Source organism: Prionailurus viverrinus, chromosome A1, assembly GCF_022837055.1.
Source record: "Prionailurus viverrinus isolate Anna chromosome A1, UM_Priviv_1.0, whole genome shotgun sequence".
Taxonomy (NCBI): domain Eukaryota; kingdom Metazoa; phylum Chordata; class Mammalia; order Carnivora; family Felidae; genus Prionailurus; species Prionailurus viverrinus.
This window is the reverse complement of record NC_062561.1, coordinates 29,163,910-29,184,943: the sequence shown is the minus strand read 5'-3', so window position 1 is coordinate 29,184,943 and position 21,034 is coordinate 29,163,910. Positions and strand designations below refer to the sequence as shown.

At 36.6% G+C, this 21,034-nt stretch overlaps 1 protein-coding gene across 9 annotated transcripts in view; it reads left to right on the top strand.

The window, feature by feature from the left end:
* The window catches only part of NAA16 (N-alpha-acetyltransferase 16, NatA auxiliary subunit), a 66,007-nt gene extending 47,377 nt beyond the window's left edge, over nucleotides 1-18,630 (top strand). For 8 of the 9 annotated variants that reach the window (XM_047854154.1, XM_047854159.1, XM_047854147.1 and 5 more), the window contains 8 exons: nucleotides 2,504-2,632; nucleotides 8,199-8,412; nucleotides 9,493-9,686; nucleotides 10,909-11,017; nucleotides 11,453-11,551; nucleotides 11,880-12,023; nucleotides 16,064-16,161; nucleotides 17,288-18,630. In XM_047854154.1, coding sequence (XP_047710110.1) covers nucleotides 2,504-2,632; nucleotides 8,199-8,412; nucleotides 9,493-9,686; nucleotides 10,909-11,017; nucleotides 11,453-11,551; nucleotides 11,880-12,023; nucleotides 16,064-16,161; nucleotides 17,288-17,485 — 1,185 coding nt within the window. In that variant the 3' untranslated portion in view covers nucleotides 17,486-18,630. Of the gene's footprint in view, nucleotides 1-2,503; nucleotides 2,633-8,198; nucleotides 8,413-9,492; nucleotides 9,687-10,908; nucleotides 11,018-11,452; nucleotides 11,552-11,879; nucleotides 12,024-12,162; nucleotides 12,221-16,063; nucleotides 16,162-17,287 lie in introns of all 9 variants that reach the window. The other variant, XR_007151167.1, reaches the window with a different exon arrangement.
* The last annotated feature ends 2,404 nt before the right edge of the window (nucleotides 18,631-21,034 follow it).

Sequence of the window (21,034 nt, the reverse complement as noted above, 5' to 3'; positions counted from 1 at the left end):
GGAAATGGAAAGTAGCTTTAACAGTTATTAAGCACTGAGCTAAGTATGTTATATACATAATCTCATTTAATCCTATCAGTCCTCTGATATCATTACTCCCATGTTATAGTTAGAAAATATTTAGAGAAGTCAGGTACTGTGCCCATTGGAGATCACCCAGCTAGTCATTCCTTTTGGAGCCAGGATTCTAGCTTAGCAATCTCTGACACTAAAGCCCATGTTTTAGAATGGTAATAGGAGCAGAAACTGTAGTGACTAGTGTTTCAGAAATTCACACATCACAGGATCAATAGATTGCGAAGTGGTAGATGTAATGAAGAGAGAAAGAAGTAGCAAGAGTGATGGGTATTAGGAGAAGAAAACTAAAATGAGCAAAATTGTCTTAGTGTTCATGTTCACCTACCACTGAATCATGTGTTGTCTGACGTTTTGCAGCAAGGTGGGTGAGGCTCTGAAGGGGTCATATAGTAGATAGTGCAGGGGTTCAAACTCTTTGATGCCCTTTGCCCTGCGACACAGATTTGGAGACAGTAAGAAGTACAGGAGTAGATACAGAAGCAGGTGGTGTCTGTGCAGGAAAGTACCACCTGGAAGCCAAAGCAGAGATCGGAAGGAAAGTGCAATTAAAATGAATATACAGGGGTTCCTGGGTGGCTCAGTCTCTTGAGCATCCGACTTCGGCTCAGGTCATGATTTCACAGTTTGTGAGTTCGAGCCCTACATCCGCCTCGCTGCTGTCAGCCTCAGGGCAGAGCCCGCTTTGGATCCTCTGTCCTCCTCTCTGCCCCTCCCCCACCTTGTGCTCTCCCCCAAATAATAAATATTAAAAAAAAAAAAACGAATATACAAAACTTCTTAACTAGATCAAGTCCAGTGATTTTAAAAACCAACCAACACACACACACACACACACACACACACACACGCACCGAAGTCATAGACAACCAGGATGTGTTTGAAAAGGCACTACAGAATGAAGAAGAAGGGGAATGGTTGTCTGTTTGAGGAGAGGAGTCATCAAACCCCGTGGTTCAGCTGGCTTGTCAGAATTGCCTCTGGTAATGCACTCTTGACAAGCTGTCCTGCTGGATGGAGACCTGGGTCTGCTCAGCCACCCTCGTTCCTGGGCCAGATGGGCCCAGAACGTGTGGTGGATAGCCCAGGGAGTGAGCCAGCAGAGGCAGACTGCTAACCTCAAATAACCAGTTTATGTCTGATTATAAGTGATTCTATCTGATCACTAATAAGTGAGTGAAGTGTGCATATTTTCTTCTGGCAGATTTTTCAGTGTTTTAGAACCTGTGTACAGAGTTGCTGATGCAAGCTGGACAGTTCTAGTTGGTAAAGATTTTGAAATGAAAAATAATGTAGATTTCTTATAAAAATATGTAGTCACCAAAAGATGGAAAATATATACAGCCATAAGGAAGAAATAACATACACCCATAATTCCATTCACTGAGAGATAACCAGTTTTTACACTTTTAATGAGAATACTGAAATTGGAACAGGTCACAAAAAATGGGTGTGAAAAAGAACTGAAGACTGAAATTATTGATGAATATGTATCTTTGCCATTTTTCCCTGGGGTCACATAAAATATATTTGAAATAACTCTTCTAAATTGTGATAAAACTCCAGTGGCCCTCCATTGAAACTAGGTACTTTAGGTCTTACACTCTTCTCAGAATTCTCATTGAACCCAAGTTAACAAATATTCTTTTTATTTATTTTTTATTTTTATTTTTTGAGAGAGAGAGAGAGACACAGAGGATGTGTAGGGGAGGGGGAGAGGGAGAGGGAGAGAGAGAATTAAGTAGGCTCCATGCCAAGCTCAGAGTCTGATGCAGAGCTGAAATTCACAACTGCAAGATCATGATCTAAGCCAAAACAGGAGTCTGACACTTAACGGACTGAGCCACCCATGTGCCCCTAAGTTAACAGATATGCTTTACAAATTCCCTTATTTGGCTTTGTCAGCCTAATGCAAATGGGAGGAGTTGGTATGGAACAAGAAGCAGACCCAGGGACACAAAGATAGTGCCAGCTGATAGCCTGAGGTGGAGGGAGGAGACCAGGAAACCAAAGGAGCCCTGGAACTAACAGATTCAGCAGTAACTGGGTGTACATCACAGTGACCGAGTCAGCAAGGAAAGGTTAAGCAGCGGTTGCTTAAAAAGAAAATAAGCAGTGCTTCCTAAGGATTACTGTTAAATATTTTAAATATTTAAATCAATAAGTATTTTAAATAAAAGTGTTCAAAAACTTAGTTTCAGCAATCTGGAGTCTTTTCTGGGTAGGGTGTTGAATACCCCAACAGAGCTGGGTAAATAAGACATGTAATTTTGCATCAGTAGGAGCCTTTGGAAGAACCTTGAGCTATTTGTCTATTGCTATGTATTGTCATAATGATACTTGTAGCCACAGTTGTAAAAGAGAAAATGAGGTCTTTAGGATCTCTTTTGTTGTTTGTGTCCTATATTTATGAATGCTTCTGTTTCAGGAAGGAACATCTGCTATGGAAAATCTAAATGAGATGCAATGCATGTGGTTTCAGACAGAATGCATTTCAGCTTACCAGCGTTTGGGGAGATATGGGGATGCCTTGAAAAAATGCCATGAAGTAGAAAGGGTAAGTTGTAGAACTTAGACTTTACTTTTCTCCTGTAAGGTGACGAAAAAAGCGGGTTGATTTCTACATGGGATCATCTACCTGTTCTGCTTTGGAAACTTCACTGTGAAAAACATCCTTGGTCTTTAGCTTTTCAAACATTCAGAAGTTGTGAATAAGTGATTGCTTTGTTTTGATCCTCAAATGGTTATGATTGAGACAGGGCTGCGTAATTTGGTCTGAGGGAAGAAGGAAAAGATGAATTTATCAAGCCATTACTGTTATTATTAACATATATTCAAAATTTGTGTTTCCTAATCCGGCCATTATTTGATCTCCTCACTAGCCCAGAAGGACACACAAGCTGATGGCCACCTCTTTCCCCTTTACGTCAGGATCTGCTCTGGAGCCAGCCTCTCTCCAGTTTGTCTTCCCAGGATACTTGTTCTCACGTCCGATACTTTGTACAGCAATCTGTGGCTGGTTTGCAGGCTTATTTTATTACTTGCTTTTAGGATTATGTGTGATATGTCCTAGTGAGGGGACTTTTCTTTTCCTTTGTGTGAATTTTGTTTTCCTGTTCTTTGTCATCTCTGAAGCACTCTCCTTCCAAATGGACAACAGGAGGAAAAGAGCCACAAAAGCACCCCTGAGGCAGTCCTCAGCAGCCCTCAGTTGTGGGGTCAATCGGCAGCACTGTTCCCATGCTGACGCAGTATAAAACCACAGGCGTCGTAGTCAGGTGAGCCTGATGTCTGCACTCTAGCAGTCACTTTGGCCTTTTTCCCCATGTGAAACTTCCAAGGTTACCCAAAAGAAAGCCTAAATCTTAGGGGGTGGCTTTTGCTGGGAACTGGAACTAGGATTATACCTGATCCCTTTTGGAAATAACCTAGTTTTTTGTTTTTGTTTGGTTTCTTTGCTTTTTTCTTTTTGAGCCTGGGCTTGCTTGCTATATCGCTGGGGGAAAATCCGTATCTTCTCCTTGAAAAATATAAAGCCCTCAGATGATATGCGAAATACTTAGGCAATATCCAAGCATTCTAATTTAAACCCGGCTCTTATTTCTGTGATAAAACCATAGATCACCAGTTTGTTTCAACATTCCTCAGATTACCAGCACTTTAAAAGCATTCTTGTTAGGAAGGAAAGATACATGCTTATTACCCAGGACATTCTCAGGGAGCAATAGATTGTTTCCTGAATGAAGAAGCTACTAGGCACTTATGGATCAGTAATTCCAGCAAGGGCATGACTAGATATTTACCAGATTTTCTGTGAAAGTGAAATTTGCACATCCTTAGGGTCATTATAACTATGAGTATCTCCAGCTTCAGCCCCACCCCTCCTAATATTCATGACTATCAATAGTTCTCTTGGTGGTATTTCTTGAGAATTGTTAGAATATGATTAATAGCTCTTCCATTACTAAGTTTCATTTAGATTATGCTCTCCCTTAAATTTTTAGTGACTTTTGTCTGAGTAACATGAAATAAAAGTCTGTAATGTCAGATAAACTGTGTCTCTCGTTCAAGAAATAGGATTTGACTGGTAAAAAGCATTTTCGAAGAAAAAAAATAGAAAACCATTGGCTATCAGAGATTAAAATAGGCAGAAATTGTCGCCCTCTGGTCATGTTATATAATCATTTCTAGAAACTTTACTGTTTCTGTTTTGGATTTGTTAGTGCTTGAGGACAGAAAGAACCAGACACAGATAAGTGAGGGAAGAGCCTATTCTTATGCCATTTGTGAGCTAGTCTTTTATAGTGAGTTATTCATAGTAAAAGTAAGACTTAACTCTTCTAGTGTATGTAGAAATGTGAGTGCTTAGTATAAATAGGGTGATTAAATATTTGCCGATTAACACTAAATTAGTAATGCTATTAATTGCATTTCTAATAAAATTAACATAATCTGAAAGAATTCTTAATGATATAGTTTGTTAGGATTTAAGAGTAATTACAGAATTCAATGATTTATTATGATAAATATCTTCATGACCTACTTTTGTGCCTGGATTTTAAATATTTTAGTAAAGAAATGATGACCTTTCAAAAGTAAAACTTTGCAGTTAACCTTCACCTTCAATGAATACGGATGTAAGTTCAAATAAGGTCTAGGCCTTTCTTCTGCCTTCAAGAACTTACTCAAGAATTCTCCCCTTGAGGGCAGTTTCAGCCATGACATATATTGCTATAAGCTTTTAGTTAATTGCATTTGTAATGTTAGAATTCTAGAATGGCCCAGGATAGTATTTTTTTTGCTTTCATCTTGCAGCCCTCATAGGATTTTAGGATTATATGTAAAGGTTATGAAGTCCAGCCTAATCTGATGTTTAGACATTGAGGTTTATTAAAAATAAAACAAAACAACCATCTTTAAAGATACTAGATAGGGGCGCCTGGGTGGCGCAGTCGGTTAAGCGTCCGACTTCAGCCAGGTCACGATCTCGCGGCCCGTGAGTTCGAGCCCCGCGTCAGGCTCTGGGCTGATGGCTCAGAGCCTGGAGCCTGTTTCCGATTCTGTGTCTCCCTCTCTCTCTGCCCCTCCCCCGTTCATGCTCTGTCTCTCTCTGTCTCAAAAATAAATAAAAAACGTTGAAAAAAAAAAATTAAAAAAAAAAAAAAAGGAAATAAAGATACTAGATATAAACATGTGTTCATAATAATTTTATATTTCAAGACTTCTTTCTTTTCTTTTTTCCCAGGGATTAGTTTCTCATTTTAGTATGCTGATTTATGTCTGAAATGGATCAGTAATACATATTTCTAAAACTTTATGATAAGATCTAGGATTTCTGATAGATCAGAACCATAGGCAATTCATAACTTTATCTTCTAGCGTATCTTAACCTTTATCTAGTTGATGTGTGCTTTATAATAACGGATTTTCTATAATGGGGGTAGAGTTGCTTACTACCCTAGTTCATCTAATTATTATTATTTTTCAAATCAGAGATTTTTGTTGCCTTTCTGTATATGACCTTTTGTTGGGCTCCTCCAGGGTTGCCGAGAAGTAAGGGGGTGGGGGAATCTGGGTAAAAAGAGAGGGACTAATACGGAATTCCTAAAGGAAACCGTGCTCTTAGGCCACGAATAGCATTTCTTTATTCTCTACTGACTCGTCTTATTTTGATTCAAGCCTAATTTTGACAAATTAAGCAATTCCTGCCCCCCCCACCAAAGAACTAGTAATTTATGATGAGGGGAAGATGGAGTTAAGAGTGTGAGCTGTCTATTAAAATTTGGTTACCTGGTTTCTGCAGGAAGCTGATAAGTGACCGTATTATGCTGAAGTATGGGGAAGCTAACTTCACCTGTTTGTGTCATCTAGCTTATTTTTATGTTTTATCAATCTAGAGACTTAAAAATCACCCCAAGATAGTGTAAGGGAGATCTTTGTGGGGATGGAATAGTTCTGTGTCTTGATTGTGGTGGTGGTTACACAAATCTACACATGTGATAAAATCACATTAGAACTATATACCCACATTGTATCAATGTCAGGTTTTTGATTTTGTTCTCACACTATAATTATGGAGGATATAACTCTTAGGAGGAAATTGAGAGACCAGTGTCCAGGGTATCTCTGCACTACCTTTGTAACTTCTTATGTATCTATAGTTGAAAATAAAAGATTAAAAAAAAAAAATCAAGCTAAGATTATTTAGTTGTTTCTTAAAAGGGTTCTACAATATAGCGTTTCTTCCCAAAGTAAAATTATTTTGTTAGTATCCTACTTTTTCTAATTAACTCTGGCCATATCCTGTCCACAACTATGAGCTTACTATAGAGTGATCAACATCCAGGTTTGCCCGGGGCAAAGCGTATTCTTAAGACACTGGACTTTCCTTGGAAAAACTGAGAAAGCCCCAGGCTAGCCAGGATAAGTTGGTTACCCTATATATGGAAGACTAACTGGAGAGAGGCAGCCTGTGGGCTGTTACTGATAAAGAGGCGGCTTAAATGTTTGTGGTTCTCTACTGCTCCCTCTAAGACTTGACCTAGAATATATGTCTACTAAAGCTGCTAGAGTATCTCTTAAAACTTGTGTCTGCCTTTTACACATAAATGTTTCTTAACTTAAAAAAAGGTCCTGTAATCTCTTAGATGTTATCATCTCATTATGTATTCCTTGATGTGGGGCATTGCCATTTTTCCTCAGTTGTATTGAATTTTAAGATTTGGTGCTAGACATAACTTGATTTATATTAACCACGAACAGCTTTATGAAACCTGTAATCCTTTGATAAAAAAACAAGTTTATGTTGATACTTATGAATTGATTTGTCTTATTGATGGGAGGAGTGCAATTTTCAAACACATTAAAGCATGATTCTTGAAGTTATAAACTAATGTTGAATGTTTATTTTTTCCCATTTTTTTCCCCTCCACACTGTGTACTTTTATACTTCTTACCTTAGAATTCTTCCCTTAAAGTCTCAGGTACTTAATGTCATTCTGTGTGTAGTGTATTTCTAATTATCAACACAAATAAAATTATGGAATGATGTGGACAGTTGCTAATGTGTCTTCTGCACAGTGAGTTAGTACTTAGGCCCCCAGGACAGAGGGGAGATGAAGTAGCAGAAGAGCTTAATTTGTATTCATGTATTGAATCATTCATTTTTGTGTATATTTTTGGAGAAGCTAAAATAGGGGAATAGAAAGGAGATGGAGGCAGAGAGGCATATAGGAAAGAAAACAAAAGTATCAGTTGTTTTGAATTGTTAATCATCTCCTTGCCATGTAAGGAATTAGTTCTTTAACTTTTCGGGCCATGAACCCTTTGGGAATTGGATCAAAGCCTTGAACTCTCTGCTTAGGACAATGTTATTATGCTTATTTATACATAGACTCTAGTTTAGGAACCATTGCTAAAATGGAATGTTGGTAGAATAATGGGAGTTTATTGAATGAGAAAAAGCTAGAATGCTCTGTGTTCAGTGAAATTTTTAAACTATCTTATTTGATCACTTAACAACCTTATGAAATTGGCTATGTGGATTTCTTTATTCCTACCTAATTTAAATAATTGAAGCTGTAGGAAATTAAGAGGTCACATGCCTGATAAGCATTTTCTCTCTTGAGTTAGCAAAAACTGTGCTTATTGAATGTTAGGCCTGTGCCATGCAGTAGGGATAGAGATGACAGGGCTTGTCCTCGAAGTTGAGTAGAACAGTCTGATTTGTAAACATTTAATGTGAACCTGTGTATATTTGACCTTCATTCAGAGCTCCGTTTAACTCTGCCTTGCTCATTTTGGGGGAATATGGAGGAGAAATATTTCACTAAAACAAAATTAATATGTACTGATTTCAAGGTTAAAAAAAATCTGATTATCTGACTTATTACACAGAAATTGAGTGTCGTCACAAAAAGTGATACAGGGAATGGCCAAGTAACAGAAACTTAAGTTGAATGCAAAGAATAATTTGATGTTCTTTGTAGTGTTGAACAGTGGAGAGGGGCAACTAAGTGAAACTGTGACTGTGAACACTGTATTTGGGGTTTTTTATGATTTTCTTTCAAAAAATAGACATTACTGACATATATATAAGGGATAATTTTGTGTTTTTTTTGAAGCATTTTTTTGAGATAACCGATGATCAATTTGACTTCCATACATACTGCATGAGAAAGATGACCCTTCGTGCCTATGTTGACCTTTTGAGATTAGAAGATATACTCAGAAGACATGCCTTCTATTTCAAGGCTGCTAGATCAGCGATTGAAATATACTTGAAATTGTATGATAACCCCTTAACCAGTGAGAGCAAACAGCAAGAAATAAATTCAGGTAACTGAAAAGGAACTTGATGTAAAAGGATGGAAAAGAACACAAAATTTCAGAATGTCCTTAGCATAACAATACATACAAAAGCGTTTTGTCAAATGGATGTGAAGACAGCATCAGGTAGCCTGTATGCCCCCAAAACAGTGCAGGGGCTGGGGGGAGCTTAGAAAAAGTCAGCAGGATCGTGCTCTGTAGCTAATAATTCTAAATAGCCCTAATTGGATGACTTGTGATCATTTTTATTTTTATTTTATTTTTTTATGTTTTTTAAATTTTTTAAGATTTTATTTTTTTTTAAGTAATGTCTACTTCCAACATGGGGCTTGAACTCACAGCCCTGAGATCAAGAGTCGCACAGTCCATTGACTGAGCCAGCCAGGTGCCCTGCAGTCATTTTTATTTTTATCTTCAGTAAGGCCAATTAAGGAAAAATAGAAATGTCTGTGGACTGGGTTCTTTTTCTCTCTTTTTTTAAATTGTAAGTGAAAATAGCTTTGAGCCCCTTTGGGAAAAATACATGTTCTTACAGTTTCTAGTGCCTAGTTAATTGAAAATAATACTGCCAATGAGGATATCTGTACAGGTTTTTATTCACTAGAATGTTAGTATCTACAGATATTTGAGAGATAGTAACGTGGAGGCATATTTCGGATCAGATCACAATTCTGTGTGTATGCATTGTCTCACTTGTCCTTGATATATTCCAAGAGGATAGCTGGTGTCATCACCCCCACTATGTGCAGATTGGGATTGAGACTCAGTGAGATGAAGTGATTTACCTAAATAAAGTCATGTTATCATGTTGGGAGGCAGAACTAGGCCATAATTGGTTAATTTTATTTTATTATTATTTATTTTTATTTATTTTTTTTAGAATCGGTTCATTTTAGTCAATGCAGTATTTACCAGTTGCCTTTTGTGTGTCAGGTGTGTGATAGGTGGTGGCACTTCCTAAAAACCTCCATATCGTTGCCTCTTCCCCCTTTTCCCTTGTAAAAGCTGTACTCATACTGTGTATTGCAGAAGAATGTGAGGAACATGGAAACACTGACTTAGAATTTGTATTCATTTGGATATTTGTAGAAAACTTGTCAGCCAAAGAGTTGAAGAAAATGCTTAGCAAGCAGAGAAGAGCTCAGAAAAAGGCTAAACTGGAAGAAGAGAGAAAGCATGCGGAAAGGGAACGTCAACAAAAAAATCAAAAGAAAAAAAGAGATGAAGAAGAAGAAGAAGGCAGTGGTCTCAAAGAAGAACTTATACCTGAAAAATTAGAAAGGGTGAGATAAATTTACTGTCTTGATTTGGTAGAATTTATGTTACTTGGTTCTGTTTTGGTCACAAACGTGTTTTAATTACATCTGTAGATCAGAAGCCGTTTGTAATATTTCAAGGTCATGATACTAGTCAGTTAGTTTTGAGTGATAATACGCAAATTTTGGTTAATGCAGATTATATGTAGAATTGTAGTTGTGGTAGGCAGCATAATGTCCCCTTAAATCTCTTCACATCCTAATCCCTGGAATTTGGGAATATGTTCCATTACATGGCAAAGGGGAATAAAGGTGGCAGATGGGATTTATGATTGTAATTAGCTGGCCTTCAAATAAGGAGGTTAGCTTGGATTGTCTGGGGAGCCCAATGTAATCACAGTGGATCTTTAGAGTAGAGGGAGACAGCAGAGGGTTGGAGTCCTGTAAGGAGAACTCAGCCTGTTACTGGTTTTGAAGAGGGAATGAGGGAGCCACAAATGGAGATTGTGGGCAGCTTTGAGGAGCTGAAAGGGCCTTGAAACATACTCTCCCTTCAAACCTCCAAAAGGGAGGTGGTCCTGCTGGCACCTTGATTTTTAAGCCCAGCCAGACCCATGTTGGACTTCTGACCTACAGAACTGCAAGATAATGAACAGGTGTTGTTTTATGAACACTAACTTGTTGGTAATGTGTTACAGCAGCAATATAATTATTACATCTGGAAACATTTTATATATATTGATATGTTTTAGCTACAAAGAGAAAGCACTTCGTGGCTGGGATTTTCTCAAAGTGTTGGTAGTTATTTAGGGACCAGGTTTAGGGAAATATTTAGTTTTCAGGTTTATTCACTATAGAATCTAGTGTAAGTATTTCAAATTTGTCATTTTTTCCAATCACATGATACAGTTATATTTGCCTCTTTACTATAGATGTTTGAAGAATAAGGGGCTATCAGTATTTGGTGTCCCATCTCCTTAAGCCTATGGAATAATTTCCTGTATTTTTTTGGATTTTTATGAGATTATAATGATTTTATAATCGGAAGAAACAATAGAGCCATATCTATTTTGAAATTACTATTTTGAATTTGTTTACAGATGATAGTTTTAAAATGTTTTCTTGCTTATTTCGTCATATACAGAGAATGGTAAATTACTTTAGAGACATATTAATATGAGATTTTGGGGGAAACTGACTTGTGTAGCTGTTTTTAAATGTAATAATTTTCCTTTCTGTTTCAAAATAGATAGAAAATCCATTAGAAGAAGCTATCAAGTTCCTTATACCTCTTAAGAACCTTGTTGCTGATAACATTGACACTCATCTATTAGCATTTGAAATATATTTTAGAAAAGGTAATAGTTTGAATTTAGTTGTTAATCCTTACTTATATTGGTGACCATATTCAGCATAATCTTTATCAAGTTAGATTGATTTTTGTTTCTTAAAGATCCATTTCAGCCTTCCACAAAAGGCTCCCAATCCCTTTTTCCTTTGCTACTCAAAACTTTTTGGGGTAACTAGTTAGAAAATTATGTTCAAATCCCTTTTAAGAAGAGTTTGAACAGTCATACAAATTGTTTACCTGAAGCAGTTCTACATGATTTCAAACTTTTCTTTAGAAAATAAAAGTTGTCTTTGATACCAAAGTCAGCTTTGAATTTTACTTATGAATGTTATAGGAAAGGTAACATTTTGTTACTGGAATTTAAGTGAGGCTAAAATAAAGTGACTAAAATAACATACGTAAATATTTGATGCTGTTACCTTTCCATGTTTTTCTGACACAGGGAAGTTTCTGTTAATGCTGCAGTCTGTCAAACGAGCTTTTGCCATCAACAGTAATAACCCATGGTTACATGAATGCTTAATTAAATTTTCTAAATCTGGTAAGTATGAAAAAAGGTAATATTTATGTAAAAGCAAGTATGACAGTTCAGAGGCCTCTCATTAAGCTGGACATTAAAGAGATTTGCAATAATGTAAAGCAAGGAAAGGATAATATTTATGGTATGTTTATAAATTAAACATGCTGGCAAAGATATGTTAGAAATTAGTGCATTTTTAAGCTAGAATATATTTAGTATTCCAAAGGAGCAATATTTTTACTGTGTGAAATGTATCAAGCTTAATAACAAATATAAATGTATTTCCATTGATTTTGTTTCAAAGGATAGATTAAAAATTTTTTCAATTCCAAATGTTTTGTTTTTATAGTGTCTAATCATAGTAATCTTCCAGACATTGTGAGTAAAGTTCTATCTCAAGAAATGCAGAAAATATTTGTCAACAAGGATTTGGAAAGTTTTAATGAGGATTTTCTCAGACACAATGCTACCTCTCTTCAGCACCTACTTTCAGGTTGGTATTGGACTCCCAGGGGTAAAACAGTTCTGGAAAGGGTTAGAATGTGGTGAAAATAAACGTTTGGAAAGATGTTCAACCTCACAAGTTATCCTAGCAGTAGAAATGAACGCAATATCATTTTTGATCTTTCCAGTTAAGGAAGGTCTGTTTGTTTGGAAAAAGGAGACGGAAGTACGGTAAAGATGTGGTGGGTAAGCACTCTTGTATCTCGCTGCTATGAATGTAAACTGGCCCGGCCATTTAGGAAAGCAACCTGTCCTCTTATGAGGAGCGTCACATTATCTGTGATTTTCGCTGCCATCTTACTTTTGTAAATAATTTTAAAGAATTAATCCAAAGCAGAGATAGAGCTTTAAGTGCAAAGACGTTAACTGAAATGCTGTAAGTGTGGGGAAAAGAATGGAAACAAAGTTGATGTATGTCTGATAGTAGGGGAAATAGTAGCAGGTTTGTAGTGGAATGGAAGACCCAGCAGTCCTGTAAAGGGATGTTAATTTGGATGATTTGTAATAATGGGGGTAAATAATTTCATAACACGTACACAGAAGTAACATACAATATAATTTCAACTGTAAAAAATAATACATGGGATAAAGGCTGAAAAGAAATACATATGAAAGCTTTAATGGTTGCCTTCGTGTGTTGTGGTTATGAGTGATTTATTTTTTCTTGTGTTTTTATTACTTGCCATATTTTATATTTTGAGGATTTACTTATATCCTGCCTGTACAGAAGGATTTTAGGGAGTTTATTCAGTTTCATAAAATGACAAAATGGCTTGGATGGACAAGATGGTAAACTGGACAAAAGATTGTGGATGAGGAATTGGAGACAAAATGAAGTACATAATATAGTTAACTAAGCTCCTATGTTAAGCATATACTTAAATATTTTAATTTAAGCTTTCTTGTTCTAAAGGGAAACTTCTTGATTCTGATGTCTATGGGAAAAAAAGTTAATTCCTGTGAAAAACTACAACTTCTTGGTACCAAGGGAAATAAGAACTTCTCCTCAAGAACATAGGATAATGGACGAAAACATTTTTTTATTGTTTTTAGGGAAATACCTTCCCAAATATTATGTGAAATTCTAAGGAAAAGTTAAATGTTGCCACATAAAAGTTAAAACACCATAAAAAAAAGTCAAAAGACCAGGCTGGCTGGCTCAGTGGGTAGAGCGTGCGACTCTTGATTTTGGGGTTGTGAGTTCTTAGCCCCATGTTGGGGTTAGAGGTTACTTAATAAAAAATAAAAAAAGAAAGTCAAAAGGCCAATTGGAAAAAAAATATTTATAGATATGTAACTAATAAAAGGCTAATAACATATGTAGAGTTCTTATAGATTAGCAATAAAAAATATAAATTGATTAAAGGCCAGTAGAAAAATGAGCATAGAACATGGACCAGGAGATACCGTTATGGAGAAAGAGGTTATTAATTGAATGAATACTGGTTGCCTCCATTCTGAAAGGGAAGGAACACATCTCTCTTGGTCACTTGTGTACCCAGTGCCCAGCAAAGGGTCTTATTTAGAGATACCATACGTTGTGGTGTTTCTGACCAGAAGTGTCCCCTTTCCCCCCTCCCTGGCCTTGACCCCTCTGCCTGTACCTCCTCATCCCAGTCCTGACACACTGGTTGGCACTGTCTGATGTGCTGTCCTGGGAGCCCCTGAGGGCAAGGCTTGGAGCTGTCTTGGTCACTAATGTGTCTCCTACATTGTCCAGTATAGAGCCAGGCGTAGTAGCTTAGTGAATGGTGAATGAATGAGCCAGCTTGCTGTGAGCCTGCATCAGTACCCAAAATGGTCATTATCCCATTACCCTAGCTGGAACTAATGGTGAAATTAAGAGCTTTGAGCCCATATACCCCAGGTGTGAAACAAAAATCTCCAAAATTTACAGGAGAAATGTAAAACTGAATTTTACTGAAAAATAGCTTTAAAAATATGTTCTTTGTAAATATGCAAGCATTTTCTGGAAGATGTAGAAAGAACACAAATACATGGAGGTTAAATAAAATTGTAATAAACAATGAATGGGTCAACCAAGAAATCAAAGAGGAAATAAAAAAAATACATGGAAAAAAATGAAAATGAAAACACATGGTGCAAAATTTTGGGGATGCAGTAAAAGCTGTTCTAAGAGAGAAGTTGATAGCAACACAGGGCAACATCAAGAAGCAAGAAGACTGTCCAATAAACAACCTAATCTTAACATGCAAAGGAGACAGAAGAAGAACAAACAAAGCATGAAGCTAGTAGAAGAAAATAATAACGATTAGAGCAGAAATAAATGAAATAGAAGCTGAAAACCAATAGAACAGATCAATGACACCAGGAGCTGGTTCCTTGAAGAGATCAACAAAATTGATAAACCTTTAGCCAGACTCAAAAAAAAAAAAAAAAAAGGAAAAAGGACTCAAAATCAGAAGTGAAAGAGGAGAAATAACAACCGAGTCCATAGAAATAAAAAGGACTGTAAGAGAATACTATGAAAAGGCACATGCCAACCAACTGGACAACCTACAAGAAATGGACAAATTCCTAGAAACGTATAACCTCCTAATACTGAATCCAGAAAAAACAGAAAATTTGAACAAACTAATTACCCAGTAATGATACTGAATCAGTAATCAAAAAATTCCCAACAAACAAAAGTCCAGGACCAGGCGGCTTCAAACATTTAAAGAGGAGTTGATACCTATTCTTAAACTATTCCCAAAAACAGAAGAGGAAGAAAAACTTCCAGATTCATTCTATGAGGCCAGCATTACCCTATACTAAAACCAGATGAAGACAAAAAACGAAAAACTACAGGCCAATATCCCTGATGAACATACTTGTAACAGTCTTCAACAAAATAGTAGCAAACCATGTCCAACAATACATTAAAAATTCATTCACCATGATCAAGTGGGATTTCTTCCTGGCTTGCAAGGATGGTTCACTATTTGTAAATCAGTCTGTGCGATACATCACATCAGTAAGAGAGAAAGGATAAAAACCATATGATCATTTCAGTAGATGCAGAAAAATTACATAGGAATAAGGATAAAAAAAAGCTTTAAAAAATATTTATTTTCTTTGTGAACATGCAACCATTTTCCTTTTGTCCCTCCACACTTCTCTGTGACAGTAATTTGTTCCTTAGATGTATTACTTTAGCGTATCATCTTTTTTTTTTTTTAATTTTTTTTTCAACGTTTTTATTTATTTTTGGGACAGAGAGAGACAGAGCATGAACGGGGGAGGGGCAGAGAGAGAGGGAGACACAGAATCGGAAACAGGCTCCAGGCTCCGAGCCATCAGCCCAGAGCCTGACGTGGGGCTCGAACTCACGGACCGCGAGATCGTGACCTGGCTGAAGTCGGACGCTTAACCGACTGCGATACCCAGGCGCCCCACTTTAGCGTAGCATCTTAAAAAAATTATTTTAGCTGAAATGTCGATTGATACTACAGGGCAGCCCATATTTATATTTCCAGTTATAGTGTTTCTTTGGGGAAGGATCGGTTGTTAAATCTGGTCTCCTGGTAAATGTTTAACAACCATCTCTGTGACAGAAGCCCTGCTTTGTAGTGTTTTGCCATTTACAAGTACTCCCATTGTGGTGCCAGGCTGTCAAGAGGATGCCTTTAAATTGGGAGTTGGGGGGCGCCTGGGTGGCGCAGTCGGTTAAGCGTCCGATTTCAGCCAGGTCACGATCTCACGGTCCGTGAGTTTGAGCCCCGCGTCAGGCTCTGGGCTGATGGCTCAGAACCTGGAGCCTGTTTCCGATTCTGTGTCTCCCTCTCTCTCTGCCCCTCCCCCGTTCATGCTCTGTCTCTCTCTGTCCCAAAAATAAATAAACGTTGAAAAAAAAAATTAATTAAATTGGGAGTTGGGAAGAGACACTGTACCTGGCTCACAAGTTCTGGTAGGAGGCAGCTCCAACTCACTGCTGACTTTAAGTCATTGGAACCAGATTTTAAGCCACTGGTTAATGTCAATCAAATCAAAGGAGTTTGCTCATTTTGTAGTGTCTTGGTATTTCAGGTGCTAAAATGATGTATTTTCTGGACAAGTCAAGGCAAGAAAAAGCAATTGCTATTGCCACTAGACTGGATGAAACTATAAAAGATAAAAATGTAAAGGTAAGATTTTTCAGAATAAGTTTTACAAATTGATGGATACTGAGTGATCTGGCAAAATGTGTGTCTTTACAACCTAATTCTTAAGTGGGCCTTCAGAGTTGGGTCTGGATCTGGGTCACATAAGGCAAGTTTCCATTTCTTAGCTTCCTTTTCCTCATACGACGAGGGTGAAAATACAGGCATACCTGGGAGATACTGTGGGTTCTGCTCCAGACCACTGCAAATAAAGTGAATATCACACTAAAGTGAGTCAAATCAGTGTTTTGGTTTTCCAGTGCCTATAAAAGTTCTGTTCGTACTGTACCGTAGTCTGTTAAGTATGCAAAAGTGTTATGTCTAAAAAACAATGTGCATACCTTAATTAAAAAAATAGTTTATTACGGTGCTCCTGGCTGGCTTAGTCAGTGAGGGTGTGACTCTTGATGTCCGGGTCATGAATTCAAGCCCCGTGTTGGGTGTGGAGCCTACTTAATTTAAAAAAAGAAACCTGTTACTAAAAAATACTAAGCATCATCTGAGCTTTCAGCGAGTCGTAATCACTGATCACAGATCATCATAACAAATATAATAATCATGAATAAGCTTGAAATATTTGCAAGAATTACCAAAATGTGACATAGAGACACAAAGTGAGCAAATGCTGTTGGAAAAATGGTACTGATAGACTCGCTCAGTGTAGGGTTGCTACACAGTATCTGCAAAGCACAGCAGAGCGGGCACAATAACACGAGGTGTCTGTATGACTGACCTCATGTACTTGGTTTAAGGGTTAATTGAAATGATAAACTGTGAAGGGCTTGGCACCTGCGTGGCACACAGTAAACACTCAGTACATGGGAACTATTGATTGTTGTTAATAAAGGATATTTCCAGTTTAGTGATTAGGTTCAGAGATTCACTTTTTCAAGTATTAGAAGCATATCGCTTTTTTAAGGCTCTGTCGATTTGATTTCTAAAGTGTTCCTGTTTTGAGGTGATTTCTTACTGTGGGTAGCAAGAAGTTCTTTTACACTGAGGCCACACCGGTTTTCTTTTGCTTAATTAACAAATTGCATCTTTTGATTAAAGTGATGGTTAACCAACATTTTCTCTTAAAAATAATTTTTATTTTCCCCTTTTCTCATAGACTTTAATAAAGGTTTCTGAGGCACTGCTTGATGGCAGCTTTGGGAACTGTAATTCCCAGTATGAAGAATACAGGATGGCCTGTCATAACCTGCTTCCTTTTACTTCCGCTTTCCTGCCCGTTGTGAATGAGGTCGACAGTCACAATGTGGCACTAAACCACACAGCTAACTATGATGTCTTGGCAAATGAGATTTGAAATCCCACAGAAGGTTGACTCCTGTAAGACTCAGAGCTGAATTCAGATCAGGGTTTCTTTTTCAGGGTGTATTTTAATATAGATATGAAATGAAATAATTGGATAGAATTTTTTTTTTTGGATAGAATTTTTAAATGGAGTATTCTGTAAGCTTATTTTATTCTTTATCTGACTCTGCCAATTTACATAAACATGTTAAGAATTACCTGTTTATACTTGTACAGTTTTCTTAAACTTTCAAATTATCAGCATTGTGATGGGTGCTGTCACTTCTGTATCATAAATATAATTTCTTACTAAGCTAAGTTGTATACAGCCCCACTGTATTATTTTCTTTAGATGCTGGTTTCAGAAACTATGTTTTGATCTCTTACTGGTTTGTTGTATTTGTTTATTTGCTTGCCTTTTAATTAAAGCATGTCAGTTATAAAGTGTTAACTGTTAAAAACAATATGGAACTTTTTTTGGCAGATGCTGGGGTTTATTTTAAAATTTATTTCAGTTTGCCCTTCCTTCCACCTTAATTTTTTTCGTGATTTACCACTTCTTTTTTAGTATCCATGAAAATGATACTTTCTACTGAGTAAGGGTACTCCAGTTTTATGTAGATGATTCAGAATGTGGGGATTGGTTTGCTTCTTAATCATGGAAATTCACTGGTAAGTTTGTTGCCTATCTCTAGACCAGTCTTTTAAAGACTCCCGGGTAAGACTTATGCTTCCTTGACTAAATTGCTTGCGTGTCAACAAGTATTTGATATCTGAACAATGTGCTTCAAGGGAGCATAATCGGGAAGAATGCAAATGACAAGGAAACATTCGTTCTTACTATTACAGCCAGGCATTGACTATTAAATGTTTTTGTATCAGCAAAATGAGACTTTAAAACTCTTGTTAGTGTAATTATTAAAACATGGTTCAGCAATATTTTTTTGGGAGGGGGTAAAGGTTTTTGTTCTGTCTGTACAGAAAACAATAATGGAATCATTCAGTAGATTTCTTTCAGAATTGTGTAAATATGTCTAATATTAATACTTCCCTTTGAGGCAAATACAAATTCAAAAAGGGAGATTTTATTTAGAGAAGCCATTCTAATTAAAATGATTTTCCTTCACTCTAAGCTGTTTAGATTCATAATTGTTAAGAGAAAAAAAAACTCACTGTAAAATAATGCCAACCTATATATGCTGTAATAAATTATTTTGTATACAGTTGCTTATTTGTATTTGTGTTATTACTTCACACAAAATATTTTTACAAGATGTTTTTCCTTTTTCTTTGAGGGAATAAAAACTTAATCATCTTAATTTTTACAAGTTTTTAAAAAGAAAGTTGGTTATTAAAGAATAAACACCTACCAATAAACTCTGGTGCCACAGCAGCTTGACTTCTTTTTTAGTGTTTTAATAATTTTAGAACTAGGTAACCTTTGTCACTAAATAATCCTGGCAAATCTGTAATGTGTTATGTTACTTTCAGCAAGAAGCCACTTGCATAGAGATTCCTGTTAATTGTAATTAATGTGGAATTTGTGCTGCAGTAGCAGTCTTTAAATTTTTTCTTTATTTTTATTTTTTTCAGCAGCAGCAGCAGCAGCAGCAGTCTTTTAAAAAGTATTCCATTGGGATCATTTAGGGTTTCTGAGAATTATTGGGTGGATACACTTGAAATGTGAGGAGTCAGGTTCAAGGTATGGAAGGCAGGATACAGGGTGAAATCTAGTCAGCGGATAGAGGTTGTATCTGTTCTCCCTACTCCCATCCCACTTTGAGTGTAAACATTAAATAATCCTGGGATATGGTTGGGGATCCTTAGTTAAGGGAGGCAAGGGTGTGTCATGTCCCACACACCACCCCCCCCCCCACCTCTTATCTCCACCCTGCCTGCCTCCAACCTTGGCAGATTGCCCTTTACAGTTCAGAAAGCTAAAGGACAGGCATCTGAGACCCAAATACTTAGAGAAGTGTCTAGTCTCAAGAGAAAAGTGAGAAGTCCTTTGTCTTGGGTGAACCTGCCAAGTTTATCAGAACAGATAGGAACAGACACAGAGTCAAGGCATAATGTGGTAATTTAAGAATTTGGCTTCAAGTTTCTTGTGATTTCTTTCTTGAGGAACTGAATGAGTTTCATGGGCAAAGCCTAGAAGATAAAGAACCATAACTCAGTTTGTATTTATTGAACACCTATTATGTGTCACACTATTCTAGGTATGACATACACAGTAGTGAACAAAATTAAATCCTATTTTCATGGAGTTTTTTTTTCTAGTGGGAGGAGAGAGAAACATATAGGATATGGTATTAGGTAGTGATAACTACCATGAAGAATAATCAAGCACAGTATGAGAGTAGTGTTGATTATAGTGAAATTTTAGAATATCAGAGAAAATAGTCTCAAAGTTTACAGAGAAAAAGAGCAGATTATTCTCAAAGGAAAGAGAAGCAGATTTATGAAAGGCATCACTGAATATTGAAGAAAACATTCCCTCTGGATTTTTTGAAGAAAAATACCTTTGAATTTAAAATTTTATATCCAGCCAAATTAGTGTTGGAATGCGACAGCATAAATATCCTCAAGTATACAGACCTCAGAAGATTTCTCCTTACAAATGTTATCACACAAAATGCTTTCGGAGCAATATTAAAAGATACAAAATCTGGAAGATGCTATAAGAGATATGGAAGAAAAGTAATCAAGTATTTTTGTAAACTGTACTGTTATCTTTAGAGAAACTTTACAACTGTTAAAATTCTAGGCATTACTATCATGATTGGAGTTGGAGATATTGACTAAGACATACAAGAGAGTTAAAATGCCTTTTTTTTTTTTTTAATGTTGATTTTTGAGAAAGAGCATGAGCAGGGAGAGGGGCAGAGAGAGAGGGAGACACAGAATCCGAAACAAGCTCCAGGCTCTGAGGTGTCAGCACAGAGCCTGACAAGGGGCTTGAACCCATGAACCATGAGATCATGACCTGAGCCAAAGTCAGATGCTTAACTGATTGAGTCACCCAGGTGCCCCTATAATGCCTCTTGTTAAAAGGAAGTTACAGAGATTGAAAAGATTAAGAAATTGAGTAAACAAACATGAATTTGATTATAAAAACTAAGAATACAAATAAAATGTAAAACAAAAATGAGAAGTAACTCAGTTTGTCTAGTGGGAAGCAGAAAGAGTGAACAGAGAAAGATTACAGTAAATGGAAAATTAAGTGGCAGAAATTTGGATGTAGCACTGATTACAAGTAAATATGAATGGGTTAAATAACCAAATAGAAGATTCTGGTTGTATTAATCGTTTACAAGAGACACCTAAAAACAAAAATTTAAATAAAAGGATGGAAATAGATATAGCAGGCTAAAATGAACCAAAATAAGGTGGAATAGTAGTCCAAATAAGAGAATTTAATGCAAAATATAATAACAGAGACATTATTACACAGTTGGCCCCTGAATAACATGGGTTTGAACTGCATAGATCTTTTTATACATTGACTTGTTTTTATAAATACAGTATAGTACTGTAGAAGTATTTTATTTATGATTTTCTT